This window comes from Lingula anatina, chromosome 1 (assembly GCF_051362555.1).
Source record: "Lingula anatina isolate TDL-2025a chromosome 1, LinAna3.0, whole genome shotgun sequence".
Lineage (NCBI taxonomy): Eukaryota > Metazoa > Brachiopoda > Lingulata > Lingulida > Lingulidae > Lingula > Lingula anatina.
In genome coordinates this window covers 5,795,436-5,819,336 of record NC_141767.1, presented here as the reverse complement: position 1 = coordinate 5,819,336, position 23,901 = coordinate 5,795,436, and the positions used below count along the sequence as shown (strand labels likewise).

At 34.8% G+C, this 23,901-nt stretch overlaps 3 protein-coding genes and 1 long non-coding RNA gene across 7 annotated transcripts in view; 3 read left to right on the top strand and 1 right to left on the bottom strand.

Moving 5' to 3' along the window:
• Nucleotides 1-1,021: 1,021 nt before the first annotated feature.
• Nucleotides 1,022-8,770, top strand: LOC106176528 (uncharacterized). 2 transcript variants are annotated; one of them, XM_087002594.1, is made up of 8 exons: nucleotides 1,022-1,204; nucleotides 1,585-2,072; nucleotides 3,706-4,014; nucleotides 5,385-5,468; nucleotides 5,800-6,015; nucleotides 6,175-6,432; nucleotides 6,659-6,751; nucleotides 7,159-8,770. In XM_087002594.1, exons 2-8 carry the CDS (start codon nucleotides 1,629-1,631, stop codon nucleotides 7,426-7,428), a joined length of 1,674 nt encoding a protein of 557 aa, XP_086858720.1. In that variant the 5' UTR covers nucleotides 1,022-1,204; nucleotides 1,585-1,628; the 3' UTR covers nucleotides 7,429-8,770. The 2 variants fall into 2 exon arrangements, with proteins under 2 accessions (XP_086858720.1, XP_023930066.2); XM_024074298.2 differs by lacking the exons at nucleotides 1,022-1,204; nucleotides 1,585-2,072 and adding an exon at nucleotides 2,507-2,527.
• LOC106176519 (exocyst complex component 4) lies at nucleotides 7,509-22,116 on the bottom strand. Of its 2 annotated transcripts, XM_087002585.1 has the most exons (29): nucleotides 21,987-22,116; nucleotides 21,283-21,323; nucleotides 20,968-21,056; nucleotides 20,741-20,803; nucleotides 20,460-20,598; nucleotides 20,148-20,236; nucleotides 19,660-19,736; nucleotides 19,379-19,529; nucleotides 18,964-19,115; nucleotides 18,659-18,729; nucleotides 17,161-17,299; nucleotides 16,876-16,950; nucleotides 16,397-16,531; nucleotides 15,923-16,009; nucleotides 15,668-15,752; nucleotides 15,464-15,527; nucleotides 14,836-14,936; nucleotides 14,471-14,485; nucleotides 13,322-13,395; nucleotides 12,669-12,807; nucleotides 12,355-12,436; nucleotides 11,872-12,082; nucleotides 11,606-11,677; nucleotides 11,379-11,407; nucleotides 10,986-11,100; nucleotides 10,501-10,619; nucleotides 10,177-10,272; nucleotides 9,812-9,923; nucleotides 7,509-9,664 (listed from the first exon to the last, which is right to left on the bottom strand). In XM_087002585.1, exons 1-29 carry the CDS (start codon nucleotides 22,026-22,028, stop codon nucleotides 9,503-9,505), a joined length of 2,826 nt encoding a protein of 941 aa, XP_086858711.1. In that variant the 5' UTR covers nucleotides 22,029-22,116; the 3' UTR covers nucleotides 7,509-9,502. The 2 variants fall into 2 exon arrangements, with proteins under 2 accessions (XP_086858711.1, XP_086858712.1); XM_087002586.1 differs by lacking the exon at nucleotides 14,471-14,485.
• Nucleotides 11,903-13,183, top strand: LOC147763868 (uncharacterized). Its single transcript, XR_015332195.1, has 2 exons — nucleotides 11,903-12,060; nucleotides 12,709-13,183. It is a non-coding gene; the product is annotated as an uncharacterized LOC147763868 (long non-coding RNA).
• LOC106176529 (semaphorin-1A) overlaps nucleotides 22,016-23,901 on the top strand; it is a 52,481-nt gene continuing 50,595 nt past the window's right edge. Inside the window, exon 1 of one of the 2 annotated variants that reach the window (XM_087002589.1) lies at nucleotides 22,016-22,164. The gene's annotated coding sequence lies outside the window, so the exon portion shown is untranslated. The remainder of the gene's footprint in view (nucleotides 22,165-23,901) is intronic. The other variant, XM_087002590.1, reaches the window with a different exon arrangement.

The window sequence follows — 23,901 nt, the reverse complement described above, 5'->3', positions numbered from 1 at the left end:
CATTAAGTGAAACAGGGGTGTTACAAAAGTTAATGACGAAGTTTTCAGATAAGCAATGCCGCAACGCAATACAAAAAATTTCACTGAATTATAGTGCAAGCTTTAAGAGGTGTTGAAAAGCTGAATTTCGTGCGTTTTTTTTACTCACTATTCCAATTTTCATGGAATTATAGTGTATTAATGTTGAAATTCTTAAGTTCGGGTTTTTATTTATTTATTTATTTATTTTTTATTTTTACTTAGTCTATACCCAACACACAACCAAGGGGACACACGCACTCACACACACACTGTGCATGTATAAAATATTATATAAAATGGACAAATAAGCATACATCCCTGATAGCTACACTGATAAATTTATCAATAAGCAGACGGTTGGTCGGTTTGACATCGTGACCTAGCTGTGGAACAATGTCCTACTATTTGAATTGCATGACGATGAAAAATAAGATGACGCAAAAACATTTTACAGACCGGGAATTTTATTTGGCAAACACACGCATTATTGAGGGTGTGATGTTGGTAAAGTCATGGGTCATTTCAGGAGAATTGGCCCTGGTATACCTCAGTGATACATATCATATTCCACGTGAGAAGAAAAGAAAACTGGGCATATCTACAACCTACATAACTACAACCAGGCAACCCCTCCCCCCTCCCCTGGGGAGAGGACATTCTCGGGCAGGCCTACCGCTTGTTCTGGTACACAACTTCCTAGGTAAGGGGAAACACCTGAAAAGGGATGTAATATTGGGACAAAGTATCTAAAACCTCTTTTCAAATGAACGTGTCTGGTATACCTATAGGTAGGCCTACCGGGTGTATATTCAGTAGGCCTATTATTCCTCCTCAAGTTGGGTAAAAGCACAATTTTTCGTGAAGTCCCATTGTAAAGTTGATCTACAGTGTATTACTGAGGTATCGTTTTGTGAAGAAGTTGAAGGAGTATTTCTGAGGAAAATATTAAAATAACACTTTAAAAACAGTTTAGATCTACACACCATGGTCCGTCGGAGGAGTCGTGCAAACGGTCGGGAAAGGGGAATCCCCTTTGGAAATTCCAACTAGTTTTTATTTAGAGATGCGCATGCGCACTTAGCTGGGAATTTTCTGGTCGGGAAGAGCGTCACCGAACTTTCCAAAACCTTTTTGCGGACAGCCATCATTAGATACTTCTCTCTGGAAATTTCCAGTACGACCGGTAAGTGCTTAGGTACATTACTATTGATTTATTTAGTTAATTTCTGTTTCGAAATCTAAATTTAAAGGTGAAATTTCCAACGCTGTTACTAAAAATGGCCGAACCGAAAATCTTATACGATATAAAATAGGTCACCTTGTAGCTCAACATTTCGCTTGGGATATTGAACCCGCTTTTTGCCTGCATCTAGATAACTGCCACATTCTATTAAACACTTGCTTACGCACAAGGACAAAACACAATACACAATACTAATACATGCCCCCTTGCTACACCAAAAACATTGTAAACATTAAACACACCCAGATAATTAACAGATTGCTCATCAATATTAACTATAACTAATCACGCATTTAAGGAATACACGTTTCTTTATTCAGGAGAAAAGCTATATAGCTAAGAGACTAAACAGGATATTAAACATATGGCTTTGTCGAAAGTTCAAGCAGCCGTCAGTAACGGTCGGAGATCGCCGTCACCAGAAGTTAGTATTGATCTATCTACGGACTCTTACAGGAATAAATGTCAACATCTGAGTGAAACAGTAAAGGAGCTTCACAAACAGTTGAAAAGTGCTCAAATTAAATTACAAGGCTACCAAACAATTTCAGATCTGCACAGAGAAGCAAGGCAAGAAATAGAGGAGCTAACATCGCAGTTGCAGTTACAGGAGAGATTACTGGACGTTTATAAAAGCCGGTTGTTAAGTCTTGGAGCATCTATTTCTACAACGGTTGGGAATGATGAAAAATATGTTCCTGGACCTTCAAAACAACTGATTGACAATTTAGTAAAGGAAAACACAAAACTAAAGCAGCATCTCAAATTTGCCAACTGTGATCCACAACAATTAGAAGAAGCTCTACTGGTAAGTAACTTTTTTCTTCTATGTTTTGTTTCTGTTCTCATTATTTGTGTCTCAGAAATTGGGAAAGAGAGACTGCAGGGGGTAAAATTTTTTTCCATACAATTTGGGCAAACATTTATTTAAGTCCATTTGGAAACTTCTCAGTTTTTTATTCAAATTAATTTTTTGTTCTCTGTATAGACCATTTGTTTATTTAGCCAAGCTACCATGTCTTTTATTCAGTTCAAAAGCTTTTATAATCAACAAGAATAGGCTTTTAACAAGGTAAATGGAAACTCCCAGGTGAATAGGCACATATACATTGTGTTTTATCACCTGACCTTGAAAAATGAGTAAACAGATGTCATGCTCAAGTTTCAGCCAATAGGATCAGTGGAAATTTTTAGGCTTGGCGTTAGATTATATATAGCTCAGATTTGAACAGAAAAACAGTTTGAAAGATAAACAAAATGACTGTAAGTTTGAATTTTTTTAAAAATATTATTTTATTATTGTTTTAGGTATAAAATAGCCATTTTAATCAATTTTTGAAGGAAATGCATCTGTTTTTTGTTTTAATTTTCTAGCAGGTATACATTAGAATAAAGGTCTGTTTAATTATATTTTTGAATACCTTTTTGTACAGGTGTTATTTTCAAAAAACTTTCTCTTTTTTTGTGCGTGAATTTTGTGGTAAGTCAATAAGTATTCTACAGGTAGTAACAATAGTTTCCTTCTGGAATCATAATGTTTGGAATTTAGGGACAAGTACATAATTAGCATATTACACAATAAATGGTGACTAAACAACCCAGAGTTGCCTAGTGAAACATACTAGGTTGAAAGACAGGTCATTTTATCTGTCCTCCAGTTTATCACTGAATAAGTTTGTACTTTGTACTTTGCACCCCGCCCCAGTGAGTAATTATTAACTTGTGTTGTACATTATTCATATTCTGATATAGGTTCAATAGTATTGATTTAATATTTGTATTTAGAGGGGGATGCCTCTGTTATAATGACCAATAAGATAAATAATGACTTATCACAGTGCCTCCCATTGACACAATAACTAATATGTGATGATGATCTACTTAGTTTAGTCACATTTATGTTATTAATTCCTGTCACCTGTCCTGAACTGTTATCAGACAATACTGTCAACCAGGTAGCGACATGGGTACCAGATACAGCTCTGATTTAGTGTCACATGCCCTCTGCATGGCATCTCATAATATTCCCCTCTCTTTGAAACTGTTTGCCACTTTCATCCGACCATTTTTGGTAAATGACAGGTGAAAGTACCTGTTCTTTGATTCTTCCTTGTGTGAGTTTTGATAAGGATATTGGGAAAATTTGGCAGAGGAAAAAGGATGTTATTGATGGAAAATGATACTGCGGAGGGGTCTTGTCTCCCCAAGTACCCCCATTTTTATATTGGGATATTTGAGGATAGTATTTGACTGTTTTCTCCATATTGGATGAATACATAGTACCTTACAGAGCAGAGTATGCATTTCCTATTCATATTTAAAAATAAAAAAGAAAAAATAAAAAAAGAAATAAAAATAAAGAAATATTAGCAGATAAGTGAATTTGAAAAATAAAAATAAAAATCTGAACGGAAGTTTATTGTCTGTGCTCTGTTTTCCAGGCCAAACGTGAACTATTGAAGAGAAACCAAGAACTGGAAAAGTTAAATTTAGAGCTCTCCAACCAAATCAAAGTCCTTGAAAAATCTTTAGAGGCATCTCCCCAGGAAAAGGATATATTGATCCGCAGGCTGACGTCTGAGATTCAGGAGATCCAGCATAGTAGTTTGACGCAGGATGTTTTATGTCAGTCCCTGTCAGAAGAAACCAATAACCTAAAAAAGAGGCTGAAGGAAACTGCAGAGGAGTGTCAGCGCTTGGCACAGCAGCTGGGAGAAAGAGAAAGATCTGTGGAAAATTGTAGAAAGCCTGTAAGTTTTAAAATAATTTTCACCTTTGCACTTGACCTAAAATTTACAGTAATTGGGGAATAGCAATACTTCCTTGTTAATGCAGAAAAAAAAGTCCCAGAGAGTACATAAAAAAATTGTAATAAGAGGATTGGCAGGATGGAACAAATGTATATAAAGTGCCAAATGTTTTTATCATCAAAATGTTAAAGTTATATGTGAGATGAAAGGTAAAATACGGGTGGGTATTACACTTTCATTAAGACAAGGTGTGGGATATAGTAAGAAACCACAAGCAGCACAAATTAATTTATATGTAGAGTTTATATGGAGGTAGCATAAAACAAGTGCTTCACCTCGCACTTACCTGCATCAACCAGGAAGTAGGTTTATCTATATGAATAAAAGTGGTTAGTAATGTGGTTGGCAGTGCCAAGACTAACAATTTACTTTGTAGATTTATCTGTTCTTATCTTTAAGGAACTTTAAACCAGTTTAAGGACCCAACTTTGTTTATGATTATCAGATGAATAAACTTGATAAAATGTTTGTAAGATTTGCAATATAAAGAAAATATGAAAAAAAAACACCCTTATAATTTATTAACTAATGTGATTCAAAGGAAAAAAATGTAAGAAAGCACCTCCCTTGGACAAAATTGCAGACAATTAGCTCTCAGTATAAACTTCTAAAGCGTCATACATCTATTTTTGGAGGTGAGTGCTGTGTGTGTGTGACTATTACTTAGTGGCCCTAGGGATAAAGAATACTTTTCTATACAAAACTTTATAAATCTGCATTCCTTAGTAATACTCATCAGAGGATGACCTGAAATTATTTTAGTCTATAGTGCTACAGCATTGTTGTTATGGTACAGTAAACAGGCAGAGTGCCAAGTGCTTGGAAACCACATTTTGACTTTTAATTAAGTTAAAAGATATAAATTTTCTAAAGCAGGGTCAAATAAATAACCTTTCAAGAAGTAAGAAAACTGACAAGCAATTACCATAAAAGGTCTTGCTTTGTGGGAATAGAATCGAAATAGCAACACTGGGATTTTCCGGTGCCTATAAAGAGTTGAATGACGTAAATGCTTGAAAACGAAACAAGATAAAATTGAATAAGATGAAAATGTCAAACGGCTGCAAACATTTTGTGTTTTAACTACTCATGGAAAAAAAGGAAAACATGAAATTAGAGAGAAGTGTCGAAGTGAGTATATTTTTCAGTGTGATATTTCTTTAAATTTTGTTAATACAGAGTTATTTGCTTGCAGTGCTTTCTAGGGCATTGCATTGACATGCTGATGTGCATATATTGATTGTGTTTCGTGGTAGAACATGATTGGCCGCATGAAAGCAACAAAAATCAATTTTTGCTCTTTTCTCCAGTTTGCAGGTGGAAGTGGGCAGATTGATGCTGACGTAGACAGTCTGAAGAGAAGAATAGCACAGCTTGAGACACAACTGAAGGAGGTGAGTTGGCTGGAAGGGGGAATGAACACAGCTCAAGTAAATCACTGTACAAATCATATACAGCATGTTATTTTAGTATGATATTCAGTGGTGTTGTAACAAATATACTGTGTTGTGCGCTGTTAATACATTTTCATATAAATTATGCTATTTCTGACTATGACTCATCTTAATGATATGCGATTGGGAGTGACGCACATGACTAGAATAGGATGCAACTTGGGTTTTTGTCAAGGAATAGAATAAATGTATTTAGTAAATTAATGTACTTTATATGTGGGCACACATTTATATGCTAATCCATCTAATCATGGATGTGCCTCATCTGCAGGTGGCTTCTATGAACCAGCGGTGGCAGAATTATAACGAACAGAGAGAACAGTACGTAAGAAAGGTTCAACAAGACTGTTCTGAACTTGAGACCAGATTAAAGCACCAGCACATAGACCCAACAGCTGCCATGTCAGAAAACCAACAAAAAGCTGTTGATGCCATGCTGTTGAAGTACAAGCAGAAGCTACAGAATGCTGAAGATGAGAAGCAGAAGGTGTGTGTGTGTGTTTATATTATAATTATGAAACCAGAATTGCTAAGATGCATGCAAAAGAATCCTGGCATTTTGTATTGCATGAGAACCCACCTTATTTTTTGATAATGCAATTGTCATTTGCATTTGTGGGGTTTAAATCCTCTATGATACCTTTAGGTGGAGGAAGAGCTGATGGCAGAAAGGAGAGAAAAAGTAGCTCTTAGGGAGACTGTGCAAGCTCTGACAGCCAGGGTTGATGAATTAGAGCACCAGGCCCAATACAGCAGGGCCTCACAGAGTGGGGACGATGTCGACATTCTGAAAACACAGATCCAGATCTTCAAAGATGACTTTGAACAAGAAAGGCGTGACAGAGAGACGGCTCAGGGGAAAGTCCACGAACTGGAGGATGAATTACGTATTGTGAAACAACAGGTAAATGTGCGCTGTTAGTGAGCTTCTTGTTTGTCTAGATGATTGTAAATGTTTAAAAATATGGATTGTATATGGTTTTTATTTGTTTTATAGTCAATATTATTTCATTAAAATTTTTAGATGTTTTTATAAACTGACAGTGTATTCCATTTAAAGCTGTCAAGTGATAAGCAGTATATGTATGGTGTTGTGCAAATGTATATATTTTTGATTTTCTGTTTTGCAGTTGGAAATGTTTCAAAGAGATGCTATGACATCCATGCAAAGAAGACGACAGGAAGCCTTACAGGAGTATGAAAGACAATACTATAACCAACATGTAAGTATATTCTTGTGAATCTGGATCTTTTTGTACCAAATTGTGATATGATACAGGAAATCATGAGTTTAAAGGAAGTGGTGACTTTGCATTTCCTGCATACATTCGTGGATTTCCCTTTCAGTCAAGTCTTGTGTAATGACCAAGCAGTTAAATACAGGAAATTGTATGATGTTTTGCTTTTCATTTCCAAAGCAAATTATAAAGTAAAAAATGTGGTATTGTAAAAGGAAGATATTTGCAGTGCACTGAATCAGATATGAACTAGTTCTATAATAACTGTAATATTCAAAGAAAAGACACTTCACTCTTAAAAAAAATAGATAAATAAATAAATAATTAATTAATTATTTAAAAATAAAACAAAAAGATCATAGTATAACATGCACTGTTTGTTTCTTTTCCAGAACCAAGGTTTAGTTGCACGGGGTGGGAACTACCCTAGAGCTGGTAACCTATATATGGACAGTAATGTGGTTGCTGACGGTGACGATGAAGATGATACACAGGAACCAGAGGGTGGCTTTGATGAAATAGATGGTTTTGACATGGTGGACGGTCCCATTCCCCAAGGAAAACAAAGCTCAGACTTTCTAGAGTGTCCAAAATGCCAAAAAGCTTACAGAACTGAACAACACACTGAACTGTTGGAACATATTGATGTCTGCTGTGATTGAGCTAAGGTGATGCTGGGTCTCCCTCAGTTAAAGTGGGAAGTACCAACAAGAGCTTAGATAATGTATCAAAATCTGATATATTATCTTTTTTTTTTTCACATTTTCTCCAAGAGGTCTTTCCAAGATGAATAACGGAAAGAGAAGATAATGTGAAAATTCCAAGTGTTTGGAAAAAAAAGGACTTTCCACTGCTGCTACCCAAATGCAGCTGCTGTTTGTGCCGTCCAAGTTATGTTGCATGAGGTTTGCTTAACTGGAAGCTTAAGCAATTAATTTTACCATGCTAAATGGTGCAGAATATAAAGCGTCATCCTTCCATAACTTCTGTATGGCACTTCCCTGACAGATGATTTACAAAATAACCTGGGCACTCACAACAGAAAATTAGAAATAAGAAAGATATCTTATAGAGAAAATTACTAAAAAAAAAAAAAAAAAAAAAGAGAAAAACAACATCAATTGAAAAAAATGTAAAGGAAACTAAGAAAAGGACTTGATGATCATTCAAGCGGCAGGGATATCGTAGAAAAAAAACTTAAATTTTAAGAGAGAAGGTAGGAAACTTGTAAAGTATCATATAGAAAAGAAGTGTCAATACTAGTCATTAAAAGAAAAACTTAATTGATCATTGAACTTGCATACATACAAATTTTGTTGTAATCATGATGTTTCTTACAAGTTTCTTGTAATTATTTTCGTTAAGCAAAAAATTAAACATATTTCAAGTGTAAATTATGTACAAATATGTGTTAAAAATAAAGCTGCATCATCCCTTCATGATTTCTATATGGCACTTTCCAGACACATTCACAAAATTATCTCGACTTCCGAAACAGAAAATTAAAAATAAAAAAAGACCTATAAAACAGGAAAGTACAACTGAGTGATTATCTAAGAGGAAGGGAAATACTGAAAAAACTTTTCTGCATTTCAGGAGATTAGGTAAGAGAGATGGAAAAGATGTGCCAATACTTTTTTTTTTGGGGGGGGGGGGAGCAGCATTCTTGCTAATGATTGAATAAACGTAGGTGTGTTTCTTGTAATTATTTTAGTTGATTGTAATTATGGTTTTTGAAATTCTGCACGTTTCAAGTGTAAGTAATGTACAAACATAGATATGAAGCTACATACATATAGTAAGGGTTACATATGTGTTCACTTCTGTAATTTGAAAAGTGGTACAAATGTATAGCACTTCCCTTAACGTTTTTTTTTATCTGTTGTGTTAAAATGCATTAATGCTTATCCTACATTGAATTCAGGTTAACCTCACAAAACTATATACGACGCAATGTGTTTTCAAAAAATAGTTGTTCAAACATTAAATATGTTGACAGTTGTATTTGTTTGATTTTTTATTTGTTATTATAAAACCAAATTCCATATTTTTTTCCGTAAAGTTACTGTTCAGCTTATAATAGTGAAGGGGCTTTTCACATAGTACACTTTTAAAATTGAAATAAAGAGCTAGCAATGCCTTAAATACATACACGTGACCACAAATATTAATTAACAAGAGAAGAAAAGTCATTATGGTCATTTTGTTCTGAATGACATTCCAAGTGTCTAATGAGGAAGAATGTTTTTCTGTACCAGCCTCCAGTGTTCTGACACTGACAGATAATGGTGTAGAACTTACTACTAGAAACATGGTACATGTAGGAATGCAGTTCCAGTGACATTCTGCCCTTAAAAAGGGCTTCATCATTCTGGATAGCACACATTATACAACAATTTGCAACTTTTTTCAACCCTACAATGAAGTAACTGTAAAACAAAATTGTAAATCCATGCAACAGCATGCCTATTCGTAACCATGATCTTCACTTTGATGCATTCTTGTTGTTTGATCTTGTTGAGTTCTGTAGATTTAACATCCACAAATATGAGCTGAGGATCGCCACTTCTTGTATGCTGTAGACGTAAATTGCCCCAATCTGACAAGAGGATTTCAATCTTGCACAGAAAAAGTGACAGTTATAAAAATGGTGTGCAAAATTTAATCAAGCACATACAAGGCGTTCTTCAAGTTAAATCCAAAGGTTTGATGAATAAAATTAAAGACCTCAAAAGGTTACACGTGATGCTCTCTCAAAACTTCTTTCAGTTTGTCTAATTTCCCTTTGAAAACTTTGGGATCACTTCCTGGTCTGCTCCTTTGCCTTAGGCTGAAGATGTGGGTATACTCCAACTCGGAGAACTGAGGACCCTGTTCCACTATAGATGTTAAGATCTCCTGTTAAAAAATAATAGTAATAAATAAATTACCAATAAAAGCAATGTCCCACAAGTTAACCTTATTTTGGTATTGACCGACACAATCCGTATTTATATAAACACAAATTACTATGAATAAGAATGTTTAAATTTAAAAATTGCCCACCTCGAGGCTTAAATGTAGCAGTTCATAATACTGGCGCGCTCTGTCTAGATCAACTTCTCTAGAGGAGGTGATGTTGCTCAGGTTCTGCTGCATGGCAAAGATATTCCTGCACCTGTAGAAAACAATGGCAACCTGTTGATCATACAAACATAACTATCTAAAACCATGCTACTAGTCTGTAAGTTGGAGGGAGCATTAGAATCCAGGGATGGGATGCATACATACTTTTACCCAATTTAACTCCATTGTCTTTTTTAACCTCTTTAAAATTCCCCACATAAGCTTCTTTATACAATTCCAGCAACCTCACTTCTTACATTTTACATTGACTATTGTTTACTGGTTTTATTGTATGCTGTACTTACATCTTCTTAATTCCATTCTCATTGATCCTAGTGAGGAACTGTGCACTGCTGATCAGGAGGGTGGCAATCAGGTGTCCAAGACCATCAAATATATACCTGGTTCCAGAGAAAAAATACTAGAAAGCTACTTGCATGGATAGTTGTTGGTCATGAGATGTAAGTAAGCACTCAAGCACAAAACCTACTTATATTATGGTATCAGCGTTAAACAAATTAACCATGACATTCTATCGATTGCAGCAAAATCAAATTTACGCTTTAATTACACACTATTTTAATTAAAACATTCAAATCAAGAGCCTTAAAACTATAAAAGTGTCTTACATGAACTTCCGTGGCTGCAGACTCTGCGACATGGCCTCCTCAATACCTGTCAAATCTTTGTTCAGTTTTAGCACATTGGCATCAGGGTCCATGTCATCTAAAGCACCAGAGTAGTTGGACTGAAATACAATTCAGAATTTTAATTGAAATCACTTTGAAGGTAATCACTATGAAAACTTCATAGCGAGTTGAAAACTCTCATGACTTTACGGTTTTCCAATGTCACCTAGAGAATTTTTTTTTCACTAGATAGTCACTATACTGTTCAATGTGAATTTTGCATAGCATTCAGTTAACATATATTTAACATATATGGCAAAATTAAAAAGTCATTTTGTAAGATCATTACAGTGACCGTCTTCATCCTTATTATGACAAAGTTGAGTGATTTCTTTGGAAGCTATCATTCAAAAATGTTACTAACAATACATTGATAGCCATGGTTCAAAACCCTTAAAAAAATTCATAGTTTGTGCATAGCTTACCGATTTTGCCACTGGAATAATGTAGTAAAAGCAATGAACACGAACTTCTAAATGTAGCACCAACAAACACATATCTGCCAACTCCTGGAAATCTTGAGCTAGGGTGAGAAGAGACCTGAAAATTAACATACAATTTAAGTTAGAGCACTGTTCCTGCCAAAATGTATGTATTAATTATTCTTTATGTGTAACACTAGTGGATCTAAAACGGTTTCTTTCTATAAACTCAGAAATTTATTAATCTTTTTTTTTGTAATATAAAAGAATGCCACATATGATATGTGGCAAAATATCCAAAATCTATTTTACTTGGCAATTTTTGAAATATTTATAAAAATGCATAGTATATAAACTAATTTCAAAACATTTTACAGTTCAAATGTTTGTACTTACTGCATTGTTTCTTTAGAGAACTGACATCCCTAAAAGAAAGAAAAAATTATTTATATTTGTCTGTAAATATGAACTTTGTAACAATTCCATGATCCACTTTGAAGAAAGGCAATAAAATAAAATTGAAAGTAAATATCGTAATTGGCTGGTATGATTCTGAATCACAAACTTCCAAAAATATGTCACAATCTTATTGATAGAAAAACTCAAATCACCACCATACTCACCTTCCCAACAGCTACTCTTGGTGAAGCTGGCAGATTATGGACAAATTCTTTCATTTTGTTTGAAAACCATTCCTGTTAGAAAAAACATTTTAAGTTAGTACATTTTCAGTTAGACACTGAAAAAATACTGAAAAAGACATTTACTAACAGCATGGGTTTTGGGCCATTGTACAGTATTCAACAAAGTATTTATTGTAGACATATCAGTGTATCATATCATATATAATGGTTGAGCCTCTGTTACTGTCTGTTATCATTAACCTTACCAGACTCTCATGCAGGTTCCCCAGTGTTCTGAGCTGTGAGGAGTCAGAAATAATCTCATGGAGTGGAATGGTAGTCTCGGAGGAAGACAGATTTCCGGTAAGGATCTCAGACTCCTTGGAATTCATGGCTCTCATATCTGCCTCTGAGAAATGCAGATCCACTGGCTTGAGTTCTTTTTCATTCTGCAGGTACAGCCAGTTTGGCAGGGACCTGAGAGAAAAAAAATGCTTCAATGTATTTTTCTTTTTAGAATAGTCATACATTTAATCAAAGTACAAGAGCCCACTTCTTAATTGCAGTTACTTCAACTTTCAAGCTTTTCTATTGTGTTAATACCCACAACACTTGCCAGTATGTTACATTATTCCAAACTACTTCATGACAAATAACTCTAGTAAAATCCAAGTTGTTTTGGAACAACTTTAAATTAAATCAAATCAAACATTTATAAGTATAATTATAATATCAAACACCTGTCTCACCTGAGTAACCTACTGATGTCTTCATCTTTGGCCCACATTGCACTAATGATACGGTTATCCTCAGAATCAGGCTGCACAATATCTGTTATTGAAGTACAAAGACATCCAAGTATTTTCAATAGATCAAATGTTAAAAACAAATGACTTAGAAAAGTAATCATAACAATCTTAATTATATTCAAGATCATAAATACATCCAGCGAATGCTCAAACATCTCTTAAAGATCTTCAAAACAGCCACTTCCAATACTGATCCTCTAGTAAATGTGTTTTTAAATTAGAAGACTTTGCTTGCCACTGTGTACTGTACTCACCTATGTAGGCCATTTGACAAGTGTCCTTGTAATCTTTCAGTATCTTTCCTATGAGATCCAAGAACTGGTCTCCATAGTCTGGCAGATCCTGCATCAGATGGTGAAGATCCTGGATACAGCTGTACACTGCCACAGTGCTCTGAAATTGTGGTAATATTCACAATAAAAATAGTCTATACCTCTTTATAATGCTCTTTAATTGCTTGAAAGCTCTGAAATTGTGACAATGTTAACAGTATAGGTAAAATATACATCTATATTCAACTCTGAATTTGTGGTAATGTTAACAGTTAAGGTAGTCTTTACATCTGTAATCAGCTCTGAAATCATGACATTGCTAACAGTATTGGACGTCTGTACATAATAAGCTCTGAAATTGTGATGATGTAAACAGTGTAGATATGTTTTCCTCTACAATCAGCTGTATAATTATGATGTTAAAATGTTATTTATGTAATCATATGATATACCTTAGAAAAATTACACTTGTTACCAATACCATGTCAAATACATGACTGTTTTCAAATTGTCAGTTGTACTAATTTCAAGTGACAAAACCTTCTAAGGTACAGTGTATGAGCAGCAGAAGCTACCAAAATCATTTCAGATGATTAACCTTGAAATCTCACAAGTTTTCTTTCATAAATAATCACCTGTAGCAGAGGTTTGGGAACATTCAGTTCTTTCTGAGTCTTCTGATCAGTGACAAACCGCATGGCATCAAAACCTGAAAGCATATCCACTCTTTTGATACATGTAAAGCAGTTTTATATATTTTATGTTGTTAATAGCAAAAGAGAAACAGTAAAATTCTCCAACTCTCTCTTTTCTCTCTCTTCTTTTTTCCACCTTCAAACTTTTCAAGGCAGCATAATCTGACACTTACATTACAATCTAACAAATGAATGGCTAGAAATGACCAAATAAATAGTCAACACAATTATTATATAACTCTTCATGAATTACCTAAAATACCTCACAGATGGGCTTTAATAAAACCATGCAAATTTTTTTCTTTATTGAAAATTTATGTACAAGGTTTTCATAAACAACACTAACATGACATTCCTGGTACCTTTCCCCAAACTTAAAATTTGTAAATGATACAGAGCATGTATGAAACAATATAGTAAATATCACTAAACCAAACGAATAGTTATTTATTCAATCAAAATGTATCAAGATAATGAAGAAATTATCTGGAAAAAAAAACATTAATAATCAAATGAACACATCTGTAAAACTATGAAAATGTAAAAATATTTGTCATAATATTATCAATTTTCATTATTCACACCAATCCTTTGTAAATGATTTTGTTGCATGCTAAACAAGCAAGTAAATACCAATTTAAATTGGTAAAGTAAGCATCCTTTAGATTGTTCCATCTTTTACTCAGGCTACAAGCTTACAAACAGAGATGTTATTGAAACAGATGCAAATCCGTTATACTTCTAGGTTTTGAGGTAAAAGTACATAATAGTTATATGAGTTTTTTTCATATCTGTAAAAGTGTAGGTTTATTCCAGTAACTAACCTCTAAAAATGAAGCTACTTAGGCTGGTTTTCATACATAAGTTATTCAATCAGTGGACAAATTCAATTTTATAGCTGAAAACCAAGAACTTGCATGCTATAAGGCAAGCCAACTAACCTAAAGTATAACAGTTTAGAAAACTCTTATTCTGCAAACATCTCAATATATTAAACAAAAAACACATTGATAACACACAATGAAAACAGTAAGTTTCAGGCAAAGGATGAAGATATTAAAGAAACAGACATTACAATCATGCCTTTACCCTTTCCCTCAGTTCCTATACAAGAGAAGGATAGAACATTACAAAACAAGTAAGAAACCCCATCAACATATTTGACAGAGAATTAGGGCACAATATACTTGGTTTTATTTTGAAGTCAGAAACCCAATTATCCAAAACTGAATGTGGAATGTCTTGAGCAAATGACTTGATAAAATACAAGAGATAACCCACATTCTGAAATAACTAACTTTAGTTTCTAGGCTCAGTATATCAGTCAGTTACAGAAAGGGTTATTATACAGAAAAATATACAATACCTCCACCAAAACATAATCTCTGAAGTGAAAAGTGTTCATTAGATGATTAAGATGATTATATAAAGCATGATGTACATGCACCATTTACCTTTGGTTGCTGTGGCAATATCACTCATGATATTGTAATGCACCTGGCCCAAAAATGTTTTCTTCACAAACTCTGTGATGAAAGATTGCAGTGGAGATGCACTGGAAATAATAAAAATTATTTTCTCAAATTCAAAGTATTCAAGACACTCATAAAACTAAAGTACGCCCAACAAGATCTTTCTTCTTACCCACATTTTGTTCTGTTCAAATAATGACATAATATACACATTGGAATATGATGATAGAGAAATAAACCTATACAATTTATGCATTACTGTATTATTAAAATCCACACAAGTAAAAATTCTGAATGTATGATTATCAATCTTTTGGTTAACTAGAGAGGCACTCCGAGAGTGCAGACCACCACCAAGGCAGAGATATTTGATTATTATTGATTATTGATTGATAATTGATGCGGATCACCATCAAAAACTACTCATCTCTTCCTTGGCCCACTTCTGGCAGTTCCTGAAAATTTCATCAAAATCGGCCCATGACTTTTTGAGTTATGTTGATGACAGACAAACAAACAAACAAACAGGGGTGAAAATATAACCACCTTGGCGGAGGTAATAAAACATCGTTAGTCCAACCACCCTTGCATACACGCACACACATCTTACCCTGCCTGACACCCAGTGGCAGCCTCAATCTCTTGTATGAATTGTTGTAGGGGATTGTAGATGGCTGAAATTATACAGAAAATACAGTGCTTCCAAATAAAACTAAAAACATGATATGTGGTGATTGTCAACTCTAAAAAATGCTAGAAAATATTTATCATGTTTAATAAAATGAAAGAGGAAATCATAATTTTGACATCTTACCTGTAATGTTGTTGGCTGTAGGCTTACAAACAAATGTCTGTTTATATGGAGCTCCCCTTGTTGGGCTACTGGGCATGGCCTCAACCTAAAAGTTGGAGTCAAATTTCAACTTAACCTGATAGATTACTATCATTCATAAGACTAAATTAGTAAATGTTAGTATTAAAATTTATTGATTTGTTTATTTAATATTAATTTTTTTTTATTTATTTTTTTCATGGGAGTATTTTTTAATTATTATGACTAACAACTCACTGGGCCGTAAAAGTCCTGCTTCTGCTCTTCAAAGTAACTGTGCATGCTAATAGCATGAGAGGAAGCTTCAAATCTAAACAATGGAGCCTGAAATGAAAACAATATGATATCTTTTTAAGATTTGTATTGTTTGTTGTTGTTAAATAATGAATACCAGTTCAAGATTAACATATATGTCCTTGCAAAACCAGTGCTGTTTTAATGATATATTACATTTAGCAATATTAAAATAGCCATTTCACATCCATGTGGATCATTATAGTATTGCAAGAGCTCTAATACAGACTTCTCTATTTCTATATCCTGTCGATCGCACTGTCTATAGGCAAAAACCTAACGTTTTAAATCCATTTCTCAAGCAGGTAATGTAGTTCAATTGCAGTCTGCTTCGATTCGTCAGCCTGATGGGAGACAGTGTTTAAATAATCTACTTACAGTCAAAGCTCAAAAATTAATAAAAGGTTGACGCGATACCTTCTTTGGTTTTGCAGTTCTCCTCCTGGCAAAATAAGATGCTATGTCCGTGTGCTCCTCAAAGCTGCTGGCTGTCTGCTGTTGCGTGGCTGCTGTGTTACGCATGTCCAGGTAGTCCCCAAGAAATATCTGAAGCTGAAAACATTATTTTCACTGTTAAAATGCGCAGTTAACATAACTGGATACTGGTCACTATTACATTATCAGTACTTGTGATTTATTACATACATATGTATTAGGTTGTTATTTCCAAAAATTTAAAAACTATTTTGTTACATACTTTGAAAATGCTTAAATCTGGATAACATTGAAATTGCATTGAATATGTGTAATTCTTTAAAAATTTGCATTCTTTAGAAAAAGATGTTTTGGACTGATCGATCAACTTTTACTGTGAAAAAAAATTACAAAACTTCATTCCAAATATTTAAGATGACATCAAGGTAGACCACCTGTAAAGTTCTCAATACATTACTTACTGCTTCCTGTATTTTCCCCCACACTTCTACGATGCCATATAGTGTAATATCTGGTTCATCTGGAGAGGCAGATGTCTGAAAGAAATGGAGAAACATCTTTCATTCAAAAATGTTTTATACTGCTTTAAGGCAATACAAGTTGATGCACAGCAAGTCCAATAAGTTTAAGTAAATGTCTACTTTATGTTAAATATCTAGCTATGCAAGCTTACGTAAAGGGCATTAAGAGTTACATGCCACACAAACTTTCTTAAAATTTTACAAATTAACTAAACATCTACTTACTGTTTTTCTCTTGAGGTGTTGTAGCACCAACTGGTGAGTGTGAGCCACAGAGCGGAACTGTTTGATCACCAGCTCCAGAAGCTCCAGTAGATGACGTGGTTGATGCTGATTCAAGACATTCTCTCCTTGCTGGGATGCACTGAAATATTATGTGTTTCAAAAATTGCAAAATATAAAGTGACAGATAAGTAATACTTTTGCTCTCACAATTTACAAATCCTGACATACATGCAAGTTGATCTCAATTTGGTTTAAGGATGTAGATAACAGTAAATTGTCAAAATTTGGGTGTTTTTCTGAATTTGTCAGTATTAGATAGATGAAATATCAACTATATATCAGCCTATCTTAAAATAATGGAAGTTTACAAATAAACCCGTAATTTTAGCCTAATTGCTGATTTACCCCTGTGGTAGCGTGTCTGAGTTTTAAAGTAGGTCACACTTGTCCATATATGTGTTTGATTGGCAGCTCCACTGTGCAGCTGTATATTTCCCGTACTAGATTGCTGCTAAGCCTATCACATTCTGTGAGTAACGTTGCGCTTTCACTTGCCAAACAATACTTTTCATTTTGAATTTATCAGTGAACTTAATTCTGACGATCTATTAAAGCTTTAAAAAGCAGACATATAGATGAGACGTATATGGGCAAAGGCACTCCCCCTAGGTGTCACGTGGTGAAGAATGCTGACGTCACGACTAACATGGTGGCTGCTGTCAATGCATGGAGGGGGCCTCCGGTTGAAAATGTTCAATATTAATGTTGAAAATGGATGAAAGACATAGTGACAGTTACATAGGCAGTGAGTAGAGGGCCGAACCAGTATAAATAACTAAATTTCTCAGCTTGCCAATGCAGCTCACTGATTATATAACGTTGGAATCTCCGGGGAGCACTAAAAGGCTGATTTCTCTGCTTCAGTTTATGGCTTCAAGAGAACGATATAGACCAGTGTCAAAATTAATTAGAACTTTCAACTGATGAAAGCTGGTATTCATTCGTTAGATCTAAGGTTTGTCTGAAAGTATGTGTCTGGGATTTCATAACATCAGCTCCGTTTTCAACTTAGGCATGCTTTAGTTAGGCTAGGGGGTCTCGTTGAACTGGAAACCAAGTTTATTTTGATATCTCTGCTAATTTAACACATATCGCTAATTTGAGGCGCATTCTTGTTGATCCCTATGAGGGCTCATGAGTCAAGCTGTCTACACATGTCCATTTGTAGTGGACTTCTAGTTTTTAAGGTGTAAAGATCATGTTGAGCACACCTATTAAGCATTATATCTCATTACGTAACGATTACATAATAAAATAAGGATATGAAATGAAGAGCTGTTGAAATAAGCTTTCTATTGATATGTAACATGTTGGTATATCTTGGCCGGTTTAGAAGATAGCTACCCCTGTTATCTACATCCTTAATATACCCAACTTACAGTTTACTTTTGTACACTTACTGTTGGCACAAACTTAAGTTATCAAACCTGTATCTTACATTTCAACAATTTGCTGAGCAGCTCTGTGAATCAGACCCAAAAGCTCTGGCTTCATTCTATGGCGTATAACCTACAAAATTAAAAGTAACTATGTTTTAATAAAACTGGCGTATAACCTACAAAATTAAAAGTAACTATGTTTTAATAAAACTAACTAGTCAAAATAAAATACAATTTTCCTACACAAGCACAAAAAAATCTAATATTATTCTCCCAAAAGTATTATTCCAAATATCATTTACTGGAAAATAATTCCCAATTAAAAATATTTCATCAATTTTACATTTCACCACTGCTACTTTACCTCCACTGCTGTTGACAGCCTCTTCAGTATGGCCAGAGATTCCACTAACACTCCAATAAAATGTGGCTGATCCTCCTCCGGGTCAACATCCAGCTCCTCCACCACTAGGTGGGGCTCCTGTCTGCTGCTTGGCACCTGTAGCTCATTCTGACCTGTGAAACAGACTTGGAGATTAACCAAAACCTTATTTTTGACCAACTTCACTATTTTTAAACAAACGTGTTGCTCCTGATCAAACTGCAGTATGCTCAGACAATTAAATATATATACGGCACTGTAAGCCATGTGTATATTTTCTGTTTAACTTACTCATGGATATAACATGTGGAATAAAACATGACAAAGATAGCAAGATTTGTGATTTCTTTTCAAATATTTTCATGTCACTTTTTCATTTGCTGTCCAGATATCATACCTCCTGAGGACAACTTTCCAACTAGCGCTCGTTGAATGCCACCGCCATCTTTCTTGTCCCTTCTCCCAGAGCCTTGGCGATTAAATTTAGCCTCGGTGGTCTTCACGTAGATTTGTGTGTGAAGCTCATCAACAATTACTTCAAACAAGTGCTGGTAAGAATGGAACACAAGTGGTATAAATATATGTGAAAATTAAATTTATATCATCTCAAATTTAAATGTCATTTTTTAAAACAATTTAAATGTTATTTTTTAAACAAAAACACAAAATAAGACTCACCTTTTTCTTTGAGATGAGATCTACCTTCAAGTCTCTCAATCCCTCAACTTCCACCAGGTCCCCCTCCAGCAGGGACACTAGAAAACATAGGGACAAAAAGGTCTAAATCTATCCAACAAATGTCAGGCCCGTAGCGGGGGTGGGGGGGGTGGGGGTGGGGGGGTGGGGGGTGGGGTTCGAGGGGTTCGAAAGAACCACCCCTTATGTCAAGAAAAGGTCCATTTTGGGTAAAATTTTATCTAGGTACACATAAGTTTCATTGTAAAAGGTCCACTTTTTCAGAAAAAGAACCCCCCTTTAGAATTTACTGGCTACAGGCCTGAATGTAATATATTGGTTTCAATATCTTACAAATCTAATGTAACAACCTGTAAAAATGTATTGTCAATTTTCCTATATGTAAATACATAAATGACTGATTTGCAAAATTCCATATTTTTTCACAATGCAGATTGATTTGAAATTTATTCTTTTATTCAAAAACTCACCAGCATTTGTGATTAGTTCAGCTGCGTGAAGGTAGTGCTTTTTCTCCATATATCCATTCAACTTTTCTGGTACTTCTTTGATATTTTCTCTGAAAAACAAACACCCAAAAATACTCAAAAATCATGCTCCTAATTCCTGGTATTTTAAATACACATTATCTTCTATGTATGAAACTTCATCACCCAATCGTAAAAGTTTATGTCTACTTCACTTTTAGGACTCCTAAATTACATTTCCATCAGTGAGGTTAAATCAGGGCTGCCTTAACAAGACAAAGTCTGTCAATGAATGAAAAAACACTGAGAACTTACATCCTTTCCATCATCTCCACCACAGTTCTCTGCTCCACTCCCTCAATCCACAACTTACGGAGCTCATCTCGTTTACAGTGCAGCAAGTTCTTACATGACAGCAAGTTGTCTTTTACTTTGGCAATTCTGTCACGTGAGGCTGAATTAAAAATAATGTATATATATTTTTTCCATCACTATTCAAAACAATGCACTTCATAGCTAGAGTAAAACCTGGAAAATGCACACTCTTTATACCTTTAAAAATACTGAAAAGAGGTATAAAGACCAATGAATATTACCTTGCACTCTGTCTGATATTGTGCTGAATGCCTTGATAATTGATGTCAAATCTTCATAGTTTTCTGAAAGAAAAAACATTCAGTTCAAATTCAAATTTTAACTGTAAAATGATTCAATCTTTCATCACTAATGAAGTTACTGGTATTACTATAATAATTAAGCTATTAAATGCTAAATTGCTGTGTTAAATCTACTATTTTCTGAAATTAAAATGACTTGATATTACCTGCTACAAGATTGTCTAGCCTTCTATCACTTTCTCTAAATTCTTTTTCCACTCTTTGCTTTTCTTTCTCCCTCTGTTCCAGACTTGAGCTAAGAAAAAAAGATCATTTTCATTCTGTAACATATACTGAGTATTTGACCATATCCTCTGTATGATATATCTGTAACAAATCTAATTTAGCAAATAGCTACAAAATCACTTATGTTAATTGTTGGTAAAACTGCAGATATATTATGTAAACATCTTTATGGTTCAAAAGAAAGGCATATAATGCATTTAAACAACACATCTGAAAAACATGTACATATCACTCACCTTGATGACAAAGCTCTAATTACGGACATAAGGAGCCCAGACTGAAAAGGTAATGGTAAAACTTTGTATCACAGTAACCCAAGCACAATCAGATAAACATATTTTTTCAACAAATAACACACATAAATAATTACAACTCCCTTTATCATATGTTACAACTCAGACATACAACTATACTATTCAACATCAAACAAGCAAAAATAAACAAGATCAGTCTTGAAGGTTCCTAGGCGTCAGTTTTAATAAATTAGTATCGATATTTTTTTGGTAGTTTAGCTGTCAACTGCTATGTGAATGTGTCATAATAATGGTTCAAGGAAAGAAAAAACCAACATTCAATTACACTTGTATTATTGTACTGACGTGTGGGCGTGGACTGGTTAAATCGGTGCTAGGTTAATGCAGTTAGTTCAACTCACTGGCAACGCAAACGCACATGCCTACATCTATAAATGAGCACAACTCCATAAAGATAAAACTCGAGTTACTGATTCAGCAAGCAAGGCCTTCGAGGATTTTTTAACGCCAACAAAATCAAAACATTGAAAATGAATTTTATATGGGAACCGGGCTTTGGAACTTTTAAGTCGCAGCTTTTGACGATGCACACAATAATTATAAATATAAATTGTAATACCAGGTCCAGCACCATCTCTTGATGTTTTTACAGGCGCCTGTTTGTGAGAAAAACGTGGTAAACTTACAGTTTCCTTGCGGCCTCGGCTTCCCCTTTCTTCGGCCATCATGCAAGGAGGGAATTAATGCAACACCGATACTGCACTCAACAGCTCTTTCCGCGCGTCATTTGAATGAAAACGCTCAGCAGCAATGAATGCGTTTGCTTTACTGCCAAAGTTACAAGATACTGGAACACATATACAGGTACATTAGAATACTAAATGGTATGCTGTTATTTTATTTTTATCTACAGTAATAACTGTAGCGTAAAGATCAACATTTGATACTGTAACAGAGTGGCGGACACAAAACGTGTTCATTTGGCGATTTGCAATATTTTCAGGAAAAAAAGCTAATGATCCATCTTTAAACACTTAAAAGCAAATGTTTTACTCCTCTCCACCCTTTCCTGCCTCTGTTCCTTGTGTCCTGGTAAAAACAATAGGGTCACTATTTTTGGCAAAATACAATAATTAATATAGCAGAAATTTGAACTATATACATGTATTAGGTGATAGAGGAGATACCCAGCACCACAGTAAGACTATCTTCCAATCTGTTTTGATATCTGGTGGATGTAGGAGATTCAGAAAAGAGGGAGTTCACCTTTTGGATCCATCCACCTCCCTCATATGAAATCCCTTTTTTCGGGATATCTTGAAATTTACACAAGGGCGTTCTTCTGATTCTACTTATTTAATATAGGTATATAATAATATATCTCAAAGGTGCGGTGGCCCACATGTGCACTCCAAATTCCAAACGACACTCCCAATTCTAAACCTCACACCGAATACTTAAACTTCACTCTCAGTTCTTAAACCTCAATCCGAATTCGTAAACCTCACTCCGAATTCGTAAACCCCACTCCGAATTCGCAAACCTCACTCCGAATTCGTAAACCTCACTCCAAATTGAAAAAGCTCACTCCGAATTCGCAAACCCACTCCGAATTCGTAAACCTCACTCCGAATTGAAAAAGCTCACTCCAAATTCGCAAACCTCACTCCGAATTCGTAAACCTCACTCCGAATTCAAAAAGCTCACTCCCAATTCCACTATGCCCATTCTTATCAAAGTTCTCTTCGAGAAATCTTATGAAACAGTAATTCGTCTGGGACAAATAATTTTTTTTTAGCTGGGCGCTTCCAGTGAAAGGTTCGATAGAGTTTTAGCAAACAGTGCGAATTGTGTGATACATACCTTACGAAAATAAACCAACAGTTTACGTCACAAGGTCAATTGACTTCTCCAGCTATTTTCAGTATTTTTCACAATTACACACACACACATACACACACTCTCTCTCGCCAGGGACACAAATTGGGGGCAAGAAGCAATTTACAGGTTTACCATTATAAATAAAAGGACAAATTAAGTGACAATGCTCCCAATTTTCTCAACATAGGATTGATACTACTAATAATCCATACATGTCAGGGGTGGATCCAGGATTATTTGAAGGGGGATCTGTTTTTTTTTTTTTTTTTTTTTTTTTTTGGAATGACAGGCTGCACATGCAGAGCTGCCCCCCCTTTATAGGGCGAACAGTGCTATTTGGTACGTAAAATTCTAATTTTAACATTGGTGTGATTTTTTTTTTACAGAATTCAAAAGGGGGTCAAGACCCCCCTCACACGCCTCCCCCCCCCCCCCCATCCACCACTGCATGTTATTCATTCGAAATCGATTAATAAAGTGTAATTAATCTGATTAATTTCAATTATTAGATTATCTATGATCTTAGATGAATATTTCAGCTGCAAAAGAGTGAGGGGCTACTAATTACTATTATCAAGTATACTCGTTTATATAACAGGTACATGTGTAGGCCTACAGTATATGATAATACGGATTGTTTTGCCCATTTATTATGTACAGACACAGATGTGTCTGTACATATTGCCATCACCTGCGTCTGTCGTCGCCGTTCATGTCGCC